General features: G+C 44.8%; 1 protein-coding gene across 2 annotated transcripts in view; it reads left to right on the top strand.

Moving 5' to 3' along the window:
* The window catches only part of timm50 (translocase of inner mitochondrial membrane 50 homolog), a 55,200-nt gene that overhangs the window by 1,372 nt on the left and 33,158 nt on the right, over positions 1 to 20,670 (top strand). For both annotated transcript variants that reach the window (XM_083772565.1, XM_083772566.1), the window contains exons 2-4: positions 4,470 to 4,620; positions 6,610 to 6,641; positions 12,492 to 12,513. In XM_083772565.1, coding sequence (XP_083628691.1) covers positions 4,470 to 4,620; positions 6,610 to 6,641; positions 12,492 to 12,513 — 205 coding nt within the window. The remainder of the gene's footprint in view (positions 1 to 4,469; positions 4,621 to 6,609; positions 6,642 to 12,491; positions 12,514 to 20,670) is intronic.

The raw sequence follows: 20,670 nt of genomic DNA, 5'->3' as shown, positions 1-20,670 counted from the left end.
CATAAGTGTAAGTACAAACTAGAAGTAGATGGAGCAAGAGCCAATGCTGAAACATTTTGTCCAAATCGGACAGTTTAAACTAACGTGAATAAATATCAGGTCTTTAAGAAATGTACTGAACAACAGTAAAGTAACCTCTCCTACGTTTATTCCATAAAGCTTGTTTGTATTTATTGGAAACCTGCTGGACCCTTAAAAGATTTCATCCATTCTAATTCTGATTCCTTATGGGCCTACCGGGTACCCAGCAATGTCTGGTACAATACTGTATGATTTTGGAGAAGCTGATGTTTTGATTGGTATTAGTAAAAAAAAAATGTCATTTTGAATGCTTGAATACTTTGGAATATATATCTTTTCCTATGATGAGTGATGACTGCCCAATATAGTGACCAAAACTGGTTGAAAGTAGTCAAACATTAGGACACATCAGCTGCATCAAACAAGAAAAGTTCACATAGTGATATTTGTCAGGTGTCTCTGTTGTGTGTGTGTGTGTGTGTGTGTGTGTGTGTGTCCCTCCATATTAGTATGATTATTGCGTGTATGTTTGTGCGTGTCAACCTCGCGCCTCGCGGACGTTGTTCACGTTCGTTTGCCGACGTTCTGTGCGTGGTTCAATGACGTGGTGTTTTGTTGTGGCTTTGCATTGGCTGCGCTGTGTGTTAAATAATGGCCCATATATCAGTCAGACAGTACTGTACTACTAACGGACACAGTACTGTATCTGTTACGCTTTAATAACGCTCTATCTTCTATGGCTGTATATATGGAATGTGGCTCAGGGGTAGAGTGGTCGGTAGAGCGGCCGGATGTTCGATCCTGTGGGCTCCCCCGGAGTTGGAGTCAAAGTTTTTCACAGCCGCACTAAATCTAGCTAAACCTTCGCAGTCACATCTGTGATTATATATGTAATGGTCATTGAAGGAAGTTTTCACGTGTTGGGGATCCAGTTGTGATGGGTTTAGCTGCAGTGGTACTATTTTGTTGAGTCACGTTTACAGGAAAATCACTCATTCCAGACGAGTCTGACCCGGTCTCATTTTATAGCATTTTGACCTGAGATCAGATTCTAATAATGTCTTCTACATCCTGACAGTTTTCTGAAAAAGCTATGTTTCTATGTCAGTCGTTCTTTGATTTTTCAAAAATAGCAGACCTACAAGCTCGTAGCGCGCCACTCGGTGGCGTGCTATGAGCTTGTAGATCTGCTATTTTTCAATGGCTATAAGCATAACATAATGCTAACACCAAAAGGGGTTCCCACCCAAAATGGGTTAAATTCACTTTGCTATCTCACTGTGTTGCCGTCTTGGCGAGGTGTTGGTCTGTGTTTTGTTTAAATGTTTTTATTCATGTTTCCTCTGGAACCTTTTTTATACAGAGACGTGACATGGTTTGAGTTGTTAATCTAAAAGAATACAGAGTTGTGTTGATATACTGACTGGTGACTGTGTGTCGTACAGCGTGGCCTCCATAGCTCCTCTCACGCCTACAAACAAACCTATCATAGTTGGCCAACATTTTGACCCATTTTGACCTGGGAACGATTCTATGAATGTCTTCCAAATCCTGACGGTTTTCTGAAAAAGCTATGTTTCTATGTCAGTCGTTCTTCGATATTTCAAAAATAGCAGACACGCTATAAGCTTGTAGATCTGCTATTTTTCAATAGCTTAAAGCATAACATGATGCTTACACCAAAAGGGGTTCCCGCACAAAATGGGTTAAAGCTGTATTATGTTGTAACCTTTTTTGTGTCAATAAAATGTGTTTTTTGTCCAATCTGCATGTAAGCTATATATGATTGGGGTGCCTTGCATTGCATTTGGTCTCCCTGCTCTTCTATTGAGACATTTTTGGCACAAATTCTGACCTTGAGGCTCAAAATGAGAGATGTATCCGAGCTAAGGGGCAGCGGTGGCCGAACGGTTTGCGGAGCGGTCTTGATACCGGAAAGGTCGCCAGTTCGAATCCCCGGACTGGCACGTTAAAATTGCCACCGCTGAAGTGCCCTTGAGCAAGGCATTGAACCCCTACCATGAAATGTTGTTCTATGAGCAGGGTGTGGCTGTAAACAAGCATCTCAAGCTTAGTCCACTTCCCTGGGTAAACAAAGAACTTTGCTTTGCTTTGCTTTGCAGGCTATGATGGCTCTATTACCGTACTTAGTGATAAACATTTCTACACTTAACGTGGCACAGGCAGACCCGGGTTCAAATCTGGGGTAGAACAGGAAAGTAATACATAGTGCTGCTTTAGGTTGCTAGTGTCCAACTGTCCACACGCCACAGTGTGTTTTTGAGCGGAGGCAGTTTGCATAGACAGATATGATGATGTCCATTATAGCACAAGGACGCAGTATTTATTGACACGCTGTCGCTGTGCATTCAATTTGATCACACCGCTGTTGTGCTGGAATGTCCGCTGGTATATTTAGTAGCACCAGTAGTCTATCTGAAACAACGGGGACAAACGAGGCCTCCTCGTTGTTGTGATTTACTTTTCAGCCGGGGTTGTCGTCAGACACAGTGGACTTGTTCCAAATGCCGATTGAAACTTCGAAGCTTCGTGACAACCAGCGATTCATGGATTGTGGAGCTCAAGCACATGGTTTTGAAGCGTGGCAGATCTACAAGCTCTTACATGTCAAATTCTCAATACATCAATGCGCTGTGGGCTTGTAGATCAGCTATTTTGATTAATTATTATTTTTTAAGATGTCAAAAGAAGCTTTGAATATTTTATATTTTTTGGGTCTGCCCTACCTAAAAATGCTGGTATCATTGTCGGTTATTCTGGATTTGAGCCACGGACCATTTTAAACTCAAAGAGTTAACCCATTTAGGCCTAAGGCCGATTCTAAAAACGCCTCTAAATCCTGACCTAAGGTTTCTGAAAAACTTCAAATATTTATATAGCAGCATCAAAAAATTTACATTTTTGAATACTGTACATACTGTACAGAACCCAAATATGGGTGCCCGGCCTGAGGGGGTAAGATACCAATAGGGGTTCCCGCCCAGAATGGGTATATCTATAAGGGTCCATTTGGTTATCAACTCTCCATCATTTAGCTGGGGACCCCCTGGAACCTCCTCACGGACCACTGGTTGAGAAGCACTGCCCCTAGCCCCAGCTAAACGGCTTTGCAAAATCCTTTGCAATCTCTTCTGCTATCGGTAGCCGCCAAATATGGCGAAGACGCTGTTACTTGTACCCCTGATGGGTGTGTGGGTATTTGTCCAGGATTTGCTGATTGCATTCTGTACAGCAGCTTGTAAATATCTGTGTCCTTAAAACCCCTTTTGGTGTTAGCATTATGTTATGCTTTAGCTATTGAAAAATAGCAGATCTGTGGCGCGCTACAAGCTTGTAGGTCTGCTATTTTTGAAAAATCGAAGAACGACTGACATAGAAACATAGCTTTTTCAGAAAACTGTCAGGATGTAGAAGACATTTTTTAGAATCTGATCTCAGGTAAAAATGGGTTAAGTTGTGTTGTATCTCTTATGTGGACATAAATGATTAACCCATTTTGGGGCGGGAACCCCTTTTGGTGTTTTAAACATTATGTTATAATTTAGCTATTGAAAAATAGCAGATCTACACAACTGACAGATTACAACTTGTCCAAAATGCAGCAGCTAGAGTTTTAACTAGAACTAAGATGAGAGAACATATTACTCCAGTTTTGGCATCACTGCACTGGCTTCCGGTTGTTTTTAGGATTGATTTTAAAATTCTTTTACTTGTGTATAAAGCTCTCAATGGTCTCGCGCCCTCCTACCTACATGACTGCCTGCATAAATATGTCCCAAACCGGCCCCTAAGGTCTTCCACTGCTGGCCTGCTCGCTTTGCCTAGAGAGGTGGCAACTAGAAAATACGGGGAAGCAGCTTTTTGTTTCTACGGGCCGTCGGCATGGAACAAGCTCCCACTGTACCTTCGTCAGGCAGCCTCTGTAGACATTTTTAAAGCTCAGCTCAAGACCCACTTCTACAACATTGCTTTTAAGTGATTTTTTATTTATTTTTGTTATTCATGTCCTCACTGTATTGTATTACTGCTTGTTTTTTATTGTCGTTTTTTAATGTCGTTGCCCTGCTTTATCTGTTCTTATCTTTGTACCACTGCCTTCTCCTGATTTGACACTGCGTTATTGTCCTATTGTTTTAAACTGCATGCCTGTTTTAATGCTGTTTTGTTTTGCTTTAGTTTTTATTATTTTTTCTGCTCTGTAAAGCACTTTGAGCTACTTTTATGTATGAAAGGTGCTATATAAATAAAGTTTATTATTATTATTACAAGCTCGTAGCGCGCCACCGAGTGGCGCGCTACGAGCTTGTAGGTCTGCTATTTTTTTTTAATCGTAAAAATGTGGCGCAAATCTTTGAATATATATTCTTTCAAAGTGAATGTTTTTAACTCAGGTCTAAATGGTTAAAATGTGTGTGTGTACTGTGTAGGGTCCTCCTCCAGATGAAGGCCAGGGCTCCACAGGAGGAGGGGAGGAGAAGCAGAAACAGAAGGAGAACACTGCCTACGCTAAGAAGATGCTGCTACGGCTCACAGGCCTCATGGGCCTGGGAGGCACTGTGGGCATGGTGTATATATTTGGTCAGTACATTTTCAACGGTTTTCAGCCCAATGTCCGCTTATTATGAGCAACTTTGTTTTATATATTTTTTTATCCCACGATTTTGTAACCCATTTTTCACCCCTGTGTGTCAATCATCTAATGTGATCCTGGGCTCTACACACCCTCCACCAACCTAGTCCCCATATATGGGGGACAAGGGGAGAGCAACGGACTTGAACTCATGCTTCCTTCATGCCTGAGTGTCCAAGTTGCTCCTTTAACACCTGACAGGGGGGGAGTTTCCCTGGTTGGACGACGTAGCGCGTGGAAGGAACACGTTATTCCAACCTGTTCCTTTCCCCTCCATCAGGCGCCCCGGCTGGCTATGAGCAACTTTGGGTTTCTTTTTGCTGTTGCTTGTATATGCAGCGTTGGAGGTTGCGTTGGCCCGTTTCTAAAGTGTAGTTGCGTATTTGGGCTTGCTTCCTAATTTTTTTTAATAGACCTTTAGCTCCCCATGGGTTGGACACTTTCCAGTCGGGCTCATTCATTTACAATGTAAATATCATGGATTTTACACATTAAATACTGGTTCCCAACAAGGCCTGCCGTATGCACTGGAAAAATATGTGTGTGACATTTATTTTTTAAAACAATGTTTTATCATAGGAGAACTATTAGAGGGGAGGTTTGTTTGTCTAACCCACGTTATGCTTATGGTATAGCAGTTTGGGGTGTGGGCCGTGTGGCTTCAGCTTGTATATCTGCTTTTTTAGTATTGTGCAAATCTTTGAATGGATATATATATATTATTATTTTTGTGAACAAATTTAACTCAAATCTTTGCTTCTGTGGGTCCTTGGAACAAGATATTTACATAATGTTGGGGGGGTCTTTGACATAAAACACGGTTTTAGAGGATTTAGAAGACATTTGTAGATTCGGCCTCAGGTCTCAATGGGTTAAGTTCTGCATCCAATGAGAAGTGGAGGTGGGTGGGACTAGCATGAGGAAGTGTAACAGTTTTTCTTTATCAGTTTGAACTTATCTCACAAGTGTTGTAGCCACAGTAGTGTAGGAACACCAGGGTGGTGTCCCTGTTTGGCTCATTGCCGTTGAAGGCAAACAAGGCTCCGAAATGGCCTCGTGCCTAGGCCGCCATACAATAATAATTATTATGCTTAATTTACACGTACACTGATGTTGTGCGACAAAAGTAGTATCTTAACCCATTTTGCGCGGGAACCCATTTTGGTGTTAGCATTATGTTATGCTTTAGCTATTTAAAAATAGCAGATCTACAAGCTCATAGCGCGCCACCGAGTGGCGCGCTATGAGCTTGTAGGTCTGCTATTTTCTGAAAAATCGAAGAACGACTGACATAGAAACATAGCTTTTTCAGAAAACGGTCAGGATGTAGAAGACATTTTTTAGAATCTGATCTCGGGTCAGAATGGGTTAAGCCCTAACCACACCAAAGGGTCAAGACGGTTTTAGCGTTAACTCCTTGCAACCGTTTGGACCCAAGGAGTTGCATGGTGACCCTTTGGTGTGGTCAGGGCTTTATACACACTCACAAGCTTGTAGATCTGCTGTTTTCAATGTATGACAATGTCAGGTGTATAAGTGGTTAACACAACTTCTGCTAAGGACATGTATACACGTCTTTTATATCCAAACCGTCGGGTGCTTTAGCGAAGAATGGAAGATTATGCCTCCCGGGTTTGGCGGCCGGGGGGGGGGGGGGGGTGGGGGGAACGGAAGGCGAGGCTTTTCAGAGTAAAATCTGCCATATCTGCTGGCACTCTAGCCATAACCGCAAGCACGGGAGCAGCGCATGTTGGAGCGCTAGTCCTGTGTAGAGCATAGGGACACATTGGAGTGGTTGGTGTTCACTGCTCAAAGACAGCCTTCTCCTGAAGACATGCAAAAGTTGACCACTAGATGGCAGTACAACACTCATTTATGAAGTATTGATTGACTGGGGGTTGACCTGATGTATTTGTCTCTGCTGTTTTCTCTTCCAGGCAGTAATTCAGTGGACGAGGAAGGAAACATGGTATGTACCACACTGTATTTATCTATGTGTGTGTGTGTGTGTGTGTGTGTGTGTGTGTGTGTGTGTGTGTGTGTGTGTCTGTGTCTGTGTCTGTGTCTGTGTCTGTGTCTGTCTGTCTGTGAGTTGAGTAAAATGTATTTTGGCTGGCCTTGACGGCGTTGTGAGCTTGTAGATCTGCTATTTTTTTAGAGCAACAACACCAGAGCGCAACCTCTTCTCCGCTAGTGCCTCCCTAACATTTTAGTCTAGTTTTTGACTTGTTTTATTTGGCCATATTTCAGTCATCATAACTTAGTTTTTATTTAGAAAAAAAAAAGGACATCGTAGTTTGTCTGTGAACAATATTTCTTTTTAATCCATTCTGACCTGAGATCAGATTCAAAAAATGTTCTTCTACATCCTGACAGTTTTCTGAAAAAAGCTATGTTTCTATGTCAGTCGTTTTCTTTGATTTAAAAAACCTACAAGCTTGTAGCGCGCCACTCGGTGGGGCGCTATGAGCTTGTAGATCTGCTATTTCTCAGTAGCATAACATAATGCTAACACCAAAAGGGGTTCCCGTCCCAAAATGGGTTTTAATCCGATGTGCCCTTTTGGATGTTTCTGCCCCTGCCTTCTCAAATTGTCCCTGCACGTCCCTGTCCCTCATATAGCCCTAGGACCCCCCCCCCCCCCCCCCCCCATTTGGAAATACATGCCAAGGACCCCCATAAGAGAAGGATTTTACGGATCTAGGGCCCCCGGTTTGACCTGCGTGTCAAGGGAACTCGTCTAGGAGGAGGACACCACATGGCCATGGAGGTCTGGGTCGTCCCATTGCTCTGGGCAGCAGTAGCATACTTTTCATCTAGCTGTGACATGTTGCTTCACGCCACTTTACGAGGGTTGTAAGTACGGGAACGGAGGAGATCGAGGTGACTTCAAAAGGCACACTTGTAGCACTTTGCATGTCTATAGAGTTACAGCAGGGTCTTCTAAAAAAGCAGCCACTTGTCGTCGACTAGACGTGATCTGTGCACGCTTCACTGCTGGTATATAGGCACACTTATGTCACCAGTGTGTGGGTGATGATGGGTGGATGTTAGACGCTGCTGTTTAGCAGAGGTGTGTGAGGTGGAGGAGGAAGCCCCTTTCACAGGCTAATGAACCTCCTCCGCAGCATTAGGATATAACCCATTCTGACCGGGCACCCATTTTGGTGTCAGCATCATGTTATGCTTTAGCTATTTAAAAATAGCAGATCTACAAGCTCATATTGCGCCACCGAGTGGCGCGATACGAGCTTGTAGGTCTGCTATTTTTGAAAAATCGAAGAACGACTGACATTTTTTAGAATCTGATCTCAGGTCAGAATGGGTTCATCAGACCAGTGTGTGTCCGGCGGAAACCTCGTATGAATCTGATCTCAGGTCAGAATGGGATAATAGTAAAGGGCCTTTCAAACGTGAAGCGATTTAACGCGCTTATAGTTCATTTTCAAGGAGACCTGCCGTTTTTGCGCGGAGAAGTCGCGGTGCGACACACACACACACACACACGGACGGGAGGCACAGGGAAGACGCGCGTCTCTTTGTGTGTGAGTCCAGGCTCACAGACATCACAGACCTGTCTGTGGTGTTTGTGAGTCCAGGCTCACAGACATCACAGACCTGTCTGTGGTGTTTGTGAGTCCAGGCTCACAGACATCACAGACCTGTCTGTGGTGTTTGTGAGTCCAGGCTCACAGACATCACAGACCTGTCTCTTTGTGTGTGAGTCCAGGCTCACAGACATCACAGACCTGTCTCTTTGTGTGTGAGTCCAGGCTCACAGACATCACAGACCTGTCTGTGGTGTTTGTGAGTCCAGGCTCACAGACATCACAGACCTGTCTCTTTGTGTGTGAGTCCAGGCTCACAGACATCACAGACCTGTCTGTGGTGTTTGTGAGTCCAGGCTCACAGACATCACAGACCTGTCTCTTTGTGTGTGAGTCCAGGCTCACAGACATCACAGACCTGTCTCTTTGTGTGTGAGTCCAGGCTCACAGACATCACAGACCTGTCTGTGGTGTTTGTGAGTCCAGGCTCACAGACATCACAGACCTGTCTGTGGTGTTTGTGAGTCCAGGCTCACAGACATCACAGACCTGTCTCTTTGTGTGTGAGTCCAGGCTCACAGACATCACAGACCTGTCTGTGGTGTTTGTGAGTCCAGGCTCACAGACATCACAGACCTGTCTGTGGTGTTTGTGAGTCCAGGCTCACAGACATCACAGACCTGTCTCTTTGTGTGTGAGTACAGGCTCACAGACATCACAGACCTGTCTCTTTGTGTGTGAGTCCAGGCTCACAGACATCACAGACCTGTCTGTGGTGTTTGTGAGTCCAGGCTCACAGACATCACAGACCTGTCTCTTTGTGTGTGAGTACAGGCTCACAGACATCACAGACCTGTCTCTTTGTGTGTGAGTACAGGCTCACAGACATCACAGACCTGTCTCTTTGTGTGTGAGTACAGGCTCACAGACATCACAGACCTGTCTCTTTGTGTGTGAGTCCAGGCTCACAGACATCACAGACCTGTCTCTTTGTGTGTGAGTACAGGCTCACAGACATCACAGACCTGTCTCTTTGTGTGTGAGTACAGGCTCACAGACATCACAGACCTGTCTCTTTGTGTGTGAGTACAGGCTCACAGACATCACAGACCTGTCTCTTTGTGTGTGAGTCCAGGCTCACAGACATCACAGACCTGTCTGTGAGGGACACAGCCCTCCCTCAGCCAGCGTTCTGTGGTGGTGGTGGAGGCCTTCAAAGCACTCTGTCCTCCCCAGAACAGACACACTGCTGTCACCTGGTGGCCTTTGTTATGCACCATCAGCTGTGAGCCTGGGAAACTGCCCCCCCCACACACACACACACACACACACACACACACACACACACACAGTTCAAATCAATTCACACACTGGTGTACGTTTTAACTGTACCCTTGAAAGAGCACACTTATCTCACCTGTGACCATCCTAAATGAGTCCAGGTCTATTTGAAGGACACACTTGTCACGTCCGTGTGACACGGCTTGTGCCGGTCGTCTCTAAACACAGTTGTCTCTGTGAACGTTTTTTAGAAGCCATAAAATGGGGAAAAAGTACTCAAGTTAAAAGACCGGAATTCAAAATGTACTTGAGTAAACGGGCAAAAAGTTTTGGTATCAAAATGTACTCAACCCATTTTAGGTGGGAACCCATTTTTGTTGTTTTAAACATTATGTTATCATTTAGCTATTGGAAAAATAGCAGACCTACAAGCTCATAGCGAGCTTGTAGGTCTGCTATTTTTGAAAAATCGTGAAAATATTTATTTCAGAAAACTGGAGGATTTTTTTTAACATTTTGAGGTCATGCCTAAATTGAATTAAAGTACCAACATTTGAAAGTACTTATTAAAAACAATGTGCCACAATCACATTGTGAGCTTGTAGTTTGGCTATTTGGCCGAAATGTGTATTTATCGAAGTGGTTAATGTAATAATTTCTTTGTAATAATAATAATCAAAATCTACAAAGTAACTACAGTTTTCAAATAAAGGTAGTGGAGTAAATGTACAATTGGAAATACTCAAGTGAAGTAAAACATACATACCTGAAAATTGTACTTGACGTACAGTACTAAAAGTAAATTAACTTAGTTACTTTCCACCCCTGGTAATATAATGACACATACCGGGTCCTGCCGGCCTGCCTCTGTCCTTGTGACGTCTGGTCTGACTGACGTCCAGTTCAAGGTTTATTGTCCTCTGGTCATTATAAAAACCTTCCCAACCAATAGAATGCCTGATGAGCCATAGCTGTGGTCATTATAAAAAACCTTCCCAACCAATAGGATGCCTGATGAGCCATAGCTGTGGCCATTATAAAAACCTTCCCAACCAATAGAATGCCTGAAGAGACATGAGGCATTGAGTAAAACTTAAATTATAATTTGCTGTCACAATCAACACTACTACAGTGTACAGTAGAGATGTATCTAAGCATTCCTCAAGTTTAACCCATTCTGAACGGGAACCCGTTTTGGTGTTGGCATCATGTTATGCTTTAGCTATTGAAAAATAGCAGATCTACAAGCTCGTATCGCGCCACTCGGTGGCGCGATATGAGCTTGTAGATCTGCTATTTTTGAAAAAATCGAAGAACGACTGACATTTTTAGACTCTGATCTCGGGTCAGAATGGGTTAATCAGACCAGTGTGTGTCCAGTGGAAACCTGGTATGAATCTGATCTCAGGTCAGAATGGGTTAACCCAAAATAAGATGTTTCACTGTGTTGCCACAAGAGGGCACCCTACACCCTTGGTCTAGGTATATTTCTTCCATGAGCTTATTGAGATGGGTGCAGGGGGGGGGGGGGGGGGCAGTGAGGCTGGATCTGTGTGAAGCCAGTAGGAAATCCTGACTTCCTGAAAGTTCATATAATGGCCTGTTGTGTCGCTGTCATTGGGCCCCAAATACATGGACCTCTATGGAGCCATGGGGCCAGCTGGGCCAAAACCAGGAGGGCAGTCAGACAGATATTTTGTGAAGCCTGAAACTCCTGAAAGTTCATATAATGGCCTGTTGTGGCGCTGTCACTGGACCCAGAAAAACCCATAGCCCCATAGAAGTCCATGTATTTGGGCCCAACTTCACCTAGACTGTATTACCTTAATAAACATGGCCATGAATACTTTCTGCTTCCAGTCACTAGTTTAAAGTCTCATTTCTAATGTCATAATATTCTTTTTGGAAAATTATGGTCCCATTTATTAAAAAAATGACCATAAAGTCGCGCATGTTCTGAGGGGCGTGGCTACCGTTACAGTCTATGATCGGGATTCCCCTCCCACTCGAGTCAAAATAAAAACCAACGGAGAAGAAGGGGGGAAGTCCCGCCTCGTGTCTGGGCCAGCCAATGGCCAGCTGGGCCAAAACGGAGCCAGCCAATGGCCAGCTGGGCCCAAACGGATCTAGAAAGATGGCGACTTACAGTGCAGGAATAACAGGCTTCATTTTACGTCCATGTTAGACCCGGCGAACGCTTTGTCCATATTTTTTTACAGTCTATGGCCAAAACGGATCTAGAAAGATGGCGATTTACTGACAGGTTTCATCTTACGTCCATATCAGACCCGGAGAACACTTGGTCCATATTTTTGTCTATGGATGGGTGACGAGTGGTTTAGGCTGTTGACACACATTCTAAACCACGGGTGGGCCACTTTGACGATGGAGACATGGGCCATTGTATTTGCCATTAATACAATTTACAATTTAGGCATTTAGCAGACGCTCTTGATCCCGAGCGACTTACATTTAAGCAAAAACTAAAGCATTGGCAATACAATGTAATTCATAGCCGAATATTTGACGATGGGATTCTCAGGTTGATGCGAGGCAGGAGCATGGTGCGGTTTGGAACGTCTCCAGAGGAAGTCTCGGCTCAGAGTCACCGATCAACGCCATAGCTTATTAAAATGTCTTAACCCATTCTGACCGGGCACCCATTTTGGTGTTGGCATCATGTCGTGCTTTAGCTATTGAAAAATAGCAGATCTACAAGCTCATATCGCGCCACCGAGTGGCGCGATACGAGCTTGTAGGTCTGCTATTTTTGAAAAAATCGAAGAACTACTGACATTTTTAGAATCTGATCTCAGGTCAGAATGGGTTAATCAGACCAGTGGGTGTCCAGTGGAAACCTCGTATGAATCTGATCTCAGGTCAGAATGTCTTAACTTGCCTTGACTGTTACAGATTTCTTTTTTTTTTTAATGTTATGTCATCTCTCTTACCTTATTGACTCTTGACTCTTGTTTCTCTTTTCCTCACAGATTCCAGATGAGTTTGACAGTGGTAAGTGTGTGTTCATTGTCTCCACCAGCCGAAGGCTAGGGGGAGAGTATGTTTTGCACTCCGTCCGTCCGTGTGTCCGTGTGTGTGTGTGTGTGTCCGTTAGCAGCTAATCTCGGCCACCGTTAACCCGGTCGATGCCAAATTTTGCACACACCTGGATGCCAACGATGAACCTCTGCCCCAAACTTTCCAGAATGGCCTGTTAAATTTTGCACACACACTCCCTGGATGCCAACGATGAACCTCTGCCCCAAACTTTCCAGAATGGCCTGTTATAGCGCCACCAAGAGGCCGTGACGTGGCAGGTTTTACACACTCTAAACGCGTGAGGAATCACAAGAGGCTTGAAGGTCTGTCCAGAGGCAAGCAAGTTCCCTTTGTTGAAGTTTATTTAACGTGCACACCAGTATACACGGATGCTCCAGCTCACAGGCCGGTCTCCAAGCCAAGCATAACCATACAAGCACAGAGTTACAGTTTATATAGCAGTTTAGTCCCACCCACAAGGTGGACCCAGAGGCAGAACACAGAATCGATGAATTGACCATTTGCTTGCAGATACAGGAAGAGGGGGGGTGGGGGGAACAGGTGAGAAGAGGCTCCAGGACAACAGAGCCACGTGTTAATTTCTGTTCTTCTCACAGCATGGCTCAGAGCTTCCAAAGCTAAGGTTGTCTAGACTATTCAGTGTATTCAAATTACCTTTAGGTGATGGGAAATTCTCTGTCAAATCCTTCCTCTTGTTAATTAAACAACAACTTAATTAAACAATAATTGTGAATTTTCCATCAATATCAAAAGAATACATCATAATACATTTGAAGAAAATACATCAAAAATAGGAGTACTTGTAACATATTTGAGTTAAGCAAAAGAATGGCACAAGGGTTTTACAATCGTGACTGGACAATCAAATAAACCAAGAAATCCCTAAAAATGATACTAATACAGTACCCTGTTGAATCAATTTGACCTGTATTAAGCAACAGCAACATAACAAATAAACAGAAAACATCATATTCCAAACAATATTTTCTTTCCAGGTATACGGTCGAGTGATCCCCCCACTTTTTTCTTTTTCTTTTTCTTTTTAATTGGGCTGTCTGATAGGGGGAGGTGTGTGTGTGTATGTGTGTTGAGTCTCATGGTGGGTAAGTCACATGGTACTCCTTAGCAGACTTCCGGAAAGTGTCTCCCCAAGTCCATTTCCACTTCACCTTCTTTTTCTTTCCCCCAGGATTGGAAAATAAAGGCATCTTTCTGGCCTTAGATTTAAGGAATGGAGGCGTGAACCTCTCCTTTCCTGCCAACTCTGACAGTGCGTGTAAAAACTTACGGAACGCAACTGCCGGTACTGCGGTCATCTCCTCCTTCATTGGTTGGCCCGCTGGAACCTTCCCTGGGCGTGTAAGTGTGTACACCTCTCCCACCGCCTGTTGAACGAGTAGATTCTTGGCCACACCCTCGACGTCCGTCGCTGGTTTGACGATTAGGGTCGTGTAGGTAGGCTCCAGGGCCTCCGTCTCTAGACAGCCGCCTGCCGCCTCTGTAGTCAGCAGCCCATCCAGGGCCTCCGTCTCTAGACAGCCGCCTGCCGCCTCCGCCCTTGTAGTCAGCAGCCCATCCAGGGCCTCCGTCTCTAGACAGCCGCCTGCCGCCTCCGCCCTTGTAGTCAGCAGCCCTCCTGCGCTGTGCACAGGAGATGTCCCCTTGCCCTCGACGTCTGTCGCTGGCTTGTCTCCGGTCCCGGGCTGCTCTGCTCCTGCTGGTTCTAGCAGCCCTCCTGCGCTGTGCACAGGAGATGTCCCCTTGCCCTCGACGTCTGTCGCTGGCTTGTCTCCGGTCCCGGGCTGCTCTGCTCCTGCTGGTTCTGTTCTCCCCACCTCGATGTCCGACGATTCCCTCTTGGTTGAAGGCTGTGGACCGTCCGCGTGGTTCTCCCAGGCACTCCCGGCTCCCACAGGCACCGTCTCCTCTCCGTACGTGGGCTGCTCTCCTCCCCTGCTTTCTGCAGGCCCTTCACAGAGGCCTTTCTGGCTCCCTGCTTTCAATAGGCCCAGCGCAGCAGAAACCAGGATGGTCGTTGGAGTAGAGAGTTGTATGCTTGTAGTAACGGTCTCCAAAAGGCTGATCAAGACTGCTGTTGGAGTAGAGGGCTGCAGGCCCGTAGCAAGGGTGACCATGGGGGGGTAGCCCAGGCCGATTTCGGCCTGCTGTGAAGGAGACAAAGGAGAATTCTGCGTAGCGATGTCACTTTCTCGCTGTCTATATTCTGCTTCGTCCATCCACATTGAAAATACCTTTCTGTGGCGGTCACATCTGTCAAGTTTGTGCGTTTTAACTGACTTTTTCTTTCTCATTTTCTTCTCAGCTTCTTTTAGTAGTCGGTCTAAGTAAAGCAATTTTGTTATACTTAAAGAGCCTTGTTCTGGGAACCCCATCTGTTTCCACTCATCAAGGCAGTCTAATGCTTCTGGACCATATTTTGCAACCATCTCGCTCATGAGGGAAGACCATCTTTCTTTGTCTTCTGCCACTGGCGCACTTTTTTTATTTCCCATACTGACTATCTATGTAACACGGTAATCTTTGTGCTACAAACTTTACTTGGTGTAAACACGGTATCTTTATGTCTTATCTGAGAGTAACAAGATGTCTTTATGTTGTTTTACAACAAGGTTCTTATGCTATTCTCAGTATAACAAGGTGTCTTTGTGTTTACAAACTTTACTTCTCTTTCTTTACTCGACTTAATGCAAAACGCTGTATCTTTATGTTTTCTTTATGTTGTTTTCAACAAGGTTAACAAGGTGTCTTTGCGTTTGCAAACTTGGCTTAATGCAAGGTCTCTTTTCTTAGGCTAGGCTTGCTGCTGTATTTTGAATCAAGCATACTTGACTATTACAATAGATAGGTTGGCAAAATATGGTCTTAGAATTTATAATTACCTCTTCAATTCTCTGAAATTTGGAAGATTCTCACCGTTTTTTAGTGTAGCCACAGGGTTTTGTTTTAAATCCAGGCGTTGAACTCCATTGATGCAGCCATGACTCTTCTGTCCTTTTGGAGCGGTTCGTTGACGTCAGTTGTGGCTTGATCTTCCGGAGCTCAACGACACAGGATCCACACTTCTAGACACCAAATTGACGTGGCAGGTTTTACACACTCTAAACGCGTGAGGAATCACAAGAGGCTTGAAGGTCTGTCCAGAGGCAAGCAAGTTCCCTTTGTTGAAGTTTATTTAACGTGCACACCAGTATACACGGATGCTCCAGCTCACAGGCCGGTCTCCAAGCCAAGCATAACCATACAAGCACAGAGTTACAGTTTATATAGCAGTTTAGTCCCACCCACAAGGTGGACCCAGAGGCAGAACACAGAATCGATGAATTGACCATTTGCTTGCAGATACAGGAAGAGGGGGGGTGGGGGGAACAGGTGAGAAGAGGCTCCAGGACAACAGAGCCACGTGTTAATTTCTGTTCTTCTCACAGCATGGCTCAGAGCTTCCAAAGCTAAGGTTGTCTAGACTATTCAGTGTATTCAAATTACCTTTAGGTGATGGTAAATTCTCTGTCAGCCGCTTTGTGCAAAACAAGTTTTTGCACAGTACACCTACAGATTTTGTCCAAACATCACGCAAATTGGTACACAGTCTCTCTAGAGCCATTCAACAAAACCAGTCTTTCAGATTTCCAGAACGGCCTGTTATAGCGCCACCAGGAGGCCGCTTTGTGCAAAACAAGTTTTTGCACAGTACACCTACAGATTTTGTCCAAACATCACGCAAATTGGTACACAGTCTCTCTAGAGCCATTCAACGAAACCGGTCTTTCAGATTTCTCAGACTCCATCCTGATTGGTTAAGATTGGCTTCCAAAGTTCACAGGAGTGCTCAGTTTCAAACAAAATGCTGCAAATCATGAACACATCGCGTGATTTCCGTGAAATTGTGCACCCACATTCCCACTAGGCAGAGGACGAAATGCCACATGAACAATTTCAACTCAGCCTCAAGGTGGCGCTATAACTGGCCGAAAAGTGTTTTTACCTCTAACTGCACGGATCTGTGGATAACTTTGTATGCCAACTCCCTAGAGGCCAAGGAAAAACCTTTGCCTGGAATTCTTCACATCTGCTCATCCTGGTGGAGACCTGTGCCCAGTAGGGCACTTTTTCTAGTTAATTCTCTCTCTCTCTCTCTCTCTCTCTCTCTCTGTCTCTGTCTCTGTCTCTCTCTCTCTCTGTCTCTCTCTCTCTCTCTCTCTCTCTGTCTCTGTCTCTGTCTCTCTCTCTCTCTCTGTCTCTCTGTGTCTCTGTCTCTGTCTCTCTCTCTCTCTGTCTCTGTCTGTCTCTCTGTGTCTCTCTCTCTGTCTCTGTCTCTGTCTCTCTCTCTGTCTCTGTCTCTGTCTCTGTCTGTCTCTCTGTGTCTCGGTCTCTCTCTCTCTCTCTCTCTGTCTCTGTCTGTCTCTCTGTGTCTCTCTCTCTCTGTCTCTCTCTGTTTTTCTCTTCTGTTTAAAAGACCTCACATAGGTTGTCAGTTTGACACTGGTTTCGAGGTTGTTTCACTGTGTGGCTCCTTTGGAAGTAAATTATCCTTTGCCCACTTTACTGTTACAAGCAAGTGGCTTCACACCTGCTCTACAGACTTTATGGAGCATGGTTGATCTGGTCTTGGTAACCTTGGATTCTACTGGGAGCCACTTCTTGAGCTCTCTGAACTGGTTTCTGTGGAGTTCTGGAGCTCTTTCTGAACTGGTTTCTGTGGGTTCTGGAGCTCTCTCTGAACTGGTTTCTGTGGGTTCTGGAGCTCTCTCTGAACTGGTTTCTGTGGGTTCTGGAGCTCTGAACTGGTTTCTGTGGGTTCTGGACCTCATCCTTGATCAGTCTATTCCGAGCTGACTGTGCTTGGTTCTGAGTATAGTTTTGTCCACTTATAACTTTTTTACAAACTCCATGTTTCCCCCCCCCCCCCCCTCCCCCCCCCCCCCGCCCTAATATTGAACCAGTTCCAGAGTCTTTCCACTACAAGTTGGTTCAGAAACTGGAACCAAAAAAAAACAAACAAAAATGGCAATGTTTGTAAATGCATCAAAGATGCGATTATATTCGATTACTAATGGATAAAGCCTTGGCCTGGAAGAGAGAGAGAGGTCATCAGGTGGTCTCTAACCGACGCTCTCCAGTCGGCGGGTCAGCAGCAGTGATTGGCCGAGCACAGCCAATCGCTGAGGCACAACCAGCAGCGACCAGTCACATTGCTTCCCCTTCAGCCCTCAATGCATTGGAAAAATCACACCTGTGTGAACTGAGTGGTGCAACTCCCCTCTACCCCCCCCCCCCTCCCCTCCTCACCTCTCTCTCTCTCTCATATTAGCAGGCAACAGTGCAGCACTAATACTATCTCTCTCTCTCTCTCTCTCTCTCTCTCTCTCTCTCTCTCTGTTTCTGGCACAACAGCGCCCCTACAGGTACTCATAGTCATTGGCTCATTAACCCATTCTATACGGGAACCCATTTTGGTGTTGGCATCATGTTATGCTTTAGCTATTTAAAAATAGCAGATCTACAAGCTCATATCGCGCCACCGAGTGGCGCGATATGAGCTTGTAGGTCTGCTATTTTTGAAAAGTCGAAGAACGACTGACATTTTTAGAATCTGATCTCAGGTCAGAATGGGTTAATCAGACCAGTGTGTGTCCAGTGGAAACCTCGTATGAATCTGATCTCAGGTCAGAATGGGTTAACCAACTTCACATAGGTGAACACATAGGTGAACACGGACATTGCTGTTCCGCACCACTCAAAAAGAGCAAGGTGATAGAATGATGAGGCCTTTTTAAGAGTATTCCATTTGAAATGGCGCTGGATAAATAAAGCGACTGTGTCTAGTGGCTCCATAGCTCTTCCCTGTGACCGCGCGTCTAAAATATGAACGATCTTAAAGACTCTTAGCGAGTGAATAATCCGATCAGTGCGGCCAGCTTCACCATTGTTGTTGTCGGTAAGCTTAGGCGATATTGATTTTTCTTTTTCCATTTGGCTGGAACCCGAAATGCTGCCAAACAGCAGTATTTCCAGATGTTTTTTTTTACGAACCAACTTGCTAGGACTTGTTACTCTCACCGGCGCCATGTTTTGTTTGCTTCCCTGGGCGGAGGCGGTCCGACAATGCTGCTGTCGCCTCGTCGCCGTAATTCAGCGTCAGTGCCAGTCAATGCATGGACACTAAGTTATTAGGCAAATTATAGTTGTTTAAAATGAAATACCGTAATTTCCGGACTATAAGTCGCGGCTTTTTACCCATGATTTGAACCCTGCGGCTTATACAACGGTGCGGCTAATCTATGTATTTTTACAGCTAACGCAGAGCCATGTCAGGCTCTGAGCTAACGTAACGGCCACCTGCAGCTTATAGTCCGGTGCGGCTTGTATATGGGATTTTCCCTAAATTTGGCTGGTGCGGCTTATATTCAGGTGCGCCTTATAGTCCGGAAATTACGGTACTCATAAATTCATCACACAGACACACACATACAGTATTTACATGACGTTAAAATTACGATATTAGTAATATGACGGTATTCTAGGGCTGGGGCGGTATGGGATTTTTATTACCGCGGTTATTGCCGGCCCCCATACCGCCGGTATGGCGACCCACCCCCCCCCCCCCCCCCCCATTGGGAATAATAAGAGGGCTAATAAAAGTTACAGGTATGGTGTGTGCGATATTAATTGTGAGATTACCATAATGACGGTAATCATTAAAGGACCACTTTTCAACCTGCAATGCGAAAATGGAAGCCATCATTCTCACGATAATAAACGCTGTTAGGGTCCATTTGGTTCCATTTGTACACTCTCAGAGTTAGACCCATAAGGGTCCATTTGGTTCCAAACCATCATTTCCCTGGGGACCCCCTGGAACTGCCTCCAGGACCCTGGGGGTCCCCGGACCCCGAACCCCACTTTGGGAATCACTGCTCTATGTAATCTGATCTTTATAGTCTGATAAACTATTCTCACGTAAATAAATCTTGTTTAAAAAACAATCTGCCTAACGATGATGTCACTGGTGGTCGTGGACGGGTTTCTGAACTGCCCACAGCAGAGTGAGTGTGTGTGTGTGTGTGTGTGTGTGTGTTTGTGTGTGTGTGTGTGTGTGTGTCCGTCCAGTCGTTAATGTCAAAGCAATGCTGTTTATGCACTGTCAAATAGGTCTAGGCCTACATCTATTCTAAGGTGGCATATACCTGTATAGACATATTATCCTGCTCATTACTGTGCGGAAATATACATAAATCTTCGTGTTTGAGCACAAAAAGCATTTTGAGAACCCACAAATTTCCGCGCTTCGCGCGCACACTGTGCGGCCCCCCACACACACAATAATTCTACAGTTGTGGCCCCCGGCCTAATCTAATTGAATACCCCTGGTATACAGTGAGGGGGGAAAGGGGTGGGTGGGGGTGGGTGGAGTCAAGGGATTTACATGTCTTGATGACAGTTGGTAGGGCGTTCCACATTTTTGTGGCATAGGAGTGAAATGAATTTAGGTGGACCCTCTTGTAAACAAGTGTCCACTCACAGTTAACAGTCTTTGTTTTGAGTTGTGCTTGAAATGTAGTGTAATTCTGCAAACTGTTAATAAATATAAATAAATATACGGGGAATCCCATATGAATGTCAGTGGAATAATGCTGACACAAAGGAGTTGAAAGGGTTGGCACACTGTAGCTCCCTGAAAGAATGGCGCAACATTTTTTCTACTCGGTCTGTATCTCATAGGAGGGCTGTGGTCAGTTCAGAAACCGTCTTCCAGTGACGACATTAGTGGGGAATCCAAGCTAATAGAAACTGCAGGCTTTCTAGTCCTGAAAAGTTGCAATGCGAAAATGGAAGCCGTCGTTCTCACGATAATGAAAATCTAAACATTTTTGTAAAAAAATAAATCTGCCTAATGATGATGTCACTGGAAGACGGTTTCTAAACTGCCCACAGCCCTCCTATATGAGACACAGACCGAGTAGAAAAAAATCGTGCCATTTTATCATGATTATTAGTGAGGACCTATTATATGAAGATATAGGTTGAATTTTTTTTTTTTAATTTTATTTAACCTTTATTTAACCAGTAAAAACCACATTGAGACTGAAG

The sequence above is a fragment of the Protomyctophum parallelum genome (assembly GCF_964188405.1).
Source record: "Protomyctophum parallelum genome assembly, chromosome: 9".
In the NCBI taxonomy this organism is placed as follows: domain Eukaryota; kingdom Metazoa; phylum Chordata; class Actinopteri; order Myctophiformes; family Myctophidae; genus Protomyctophum; species Protomyctophum parallelum.
The sequence above is the reverse complement of the archived record's forward strand: the minus strand, read 5'-3'. Positions and strand labels throughout refer to the sequence as shown.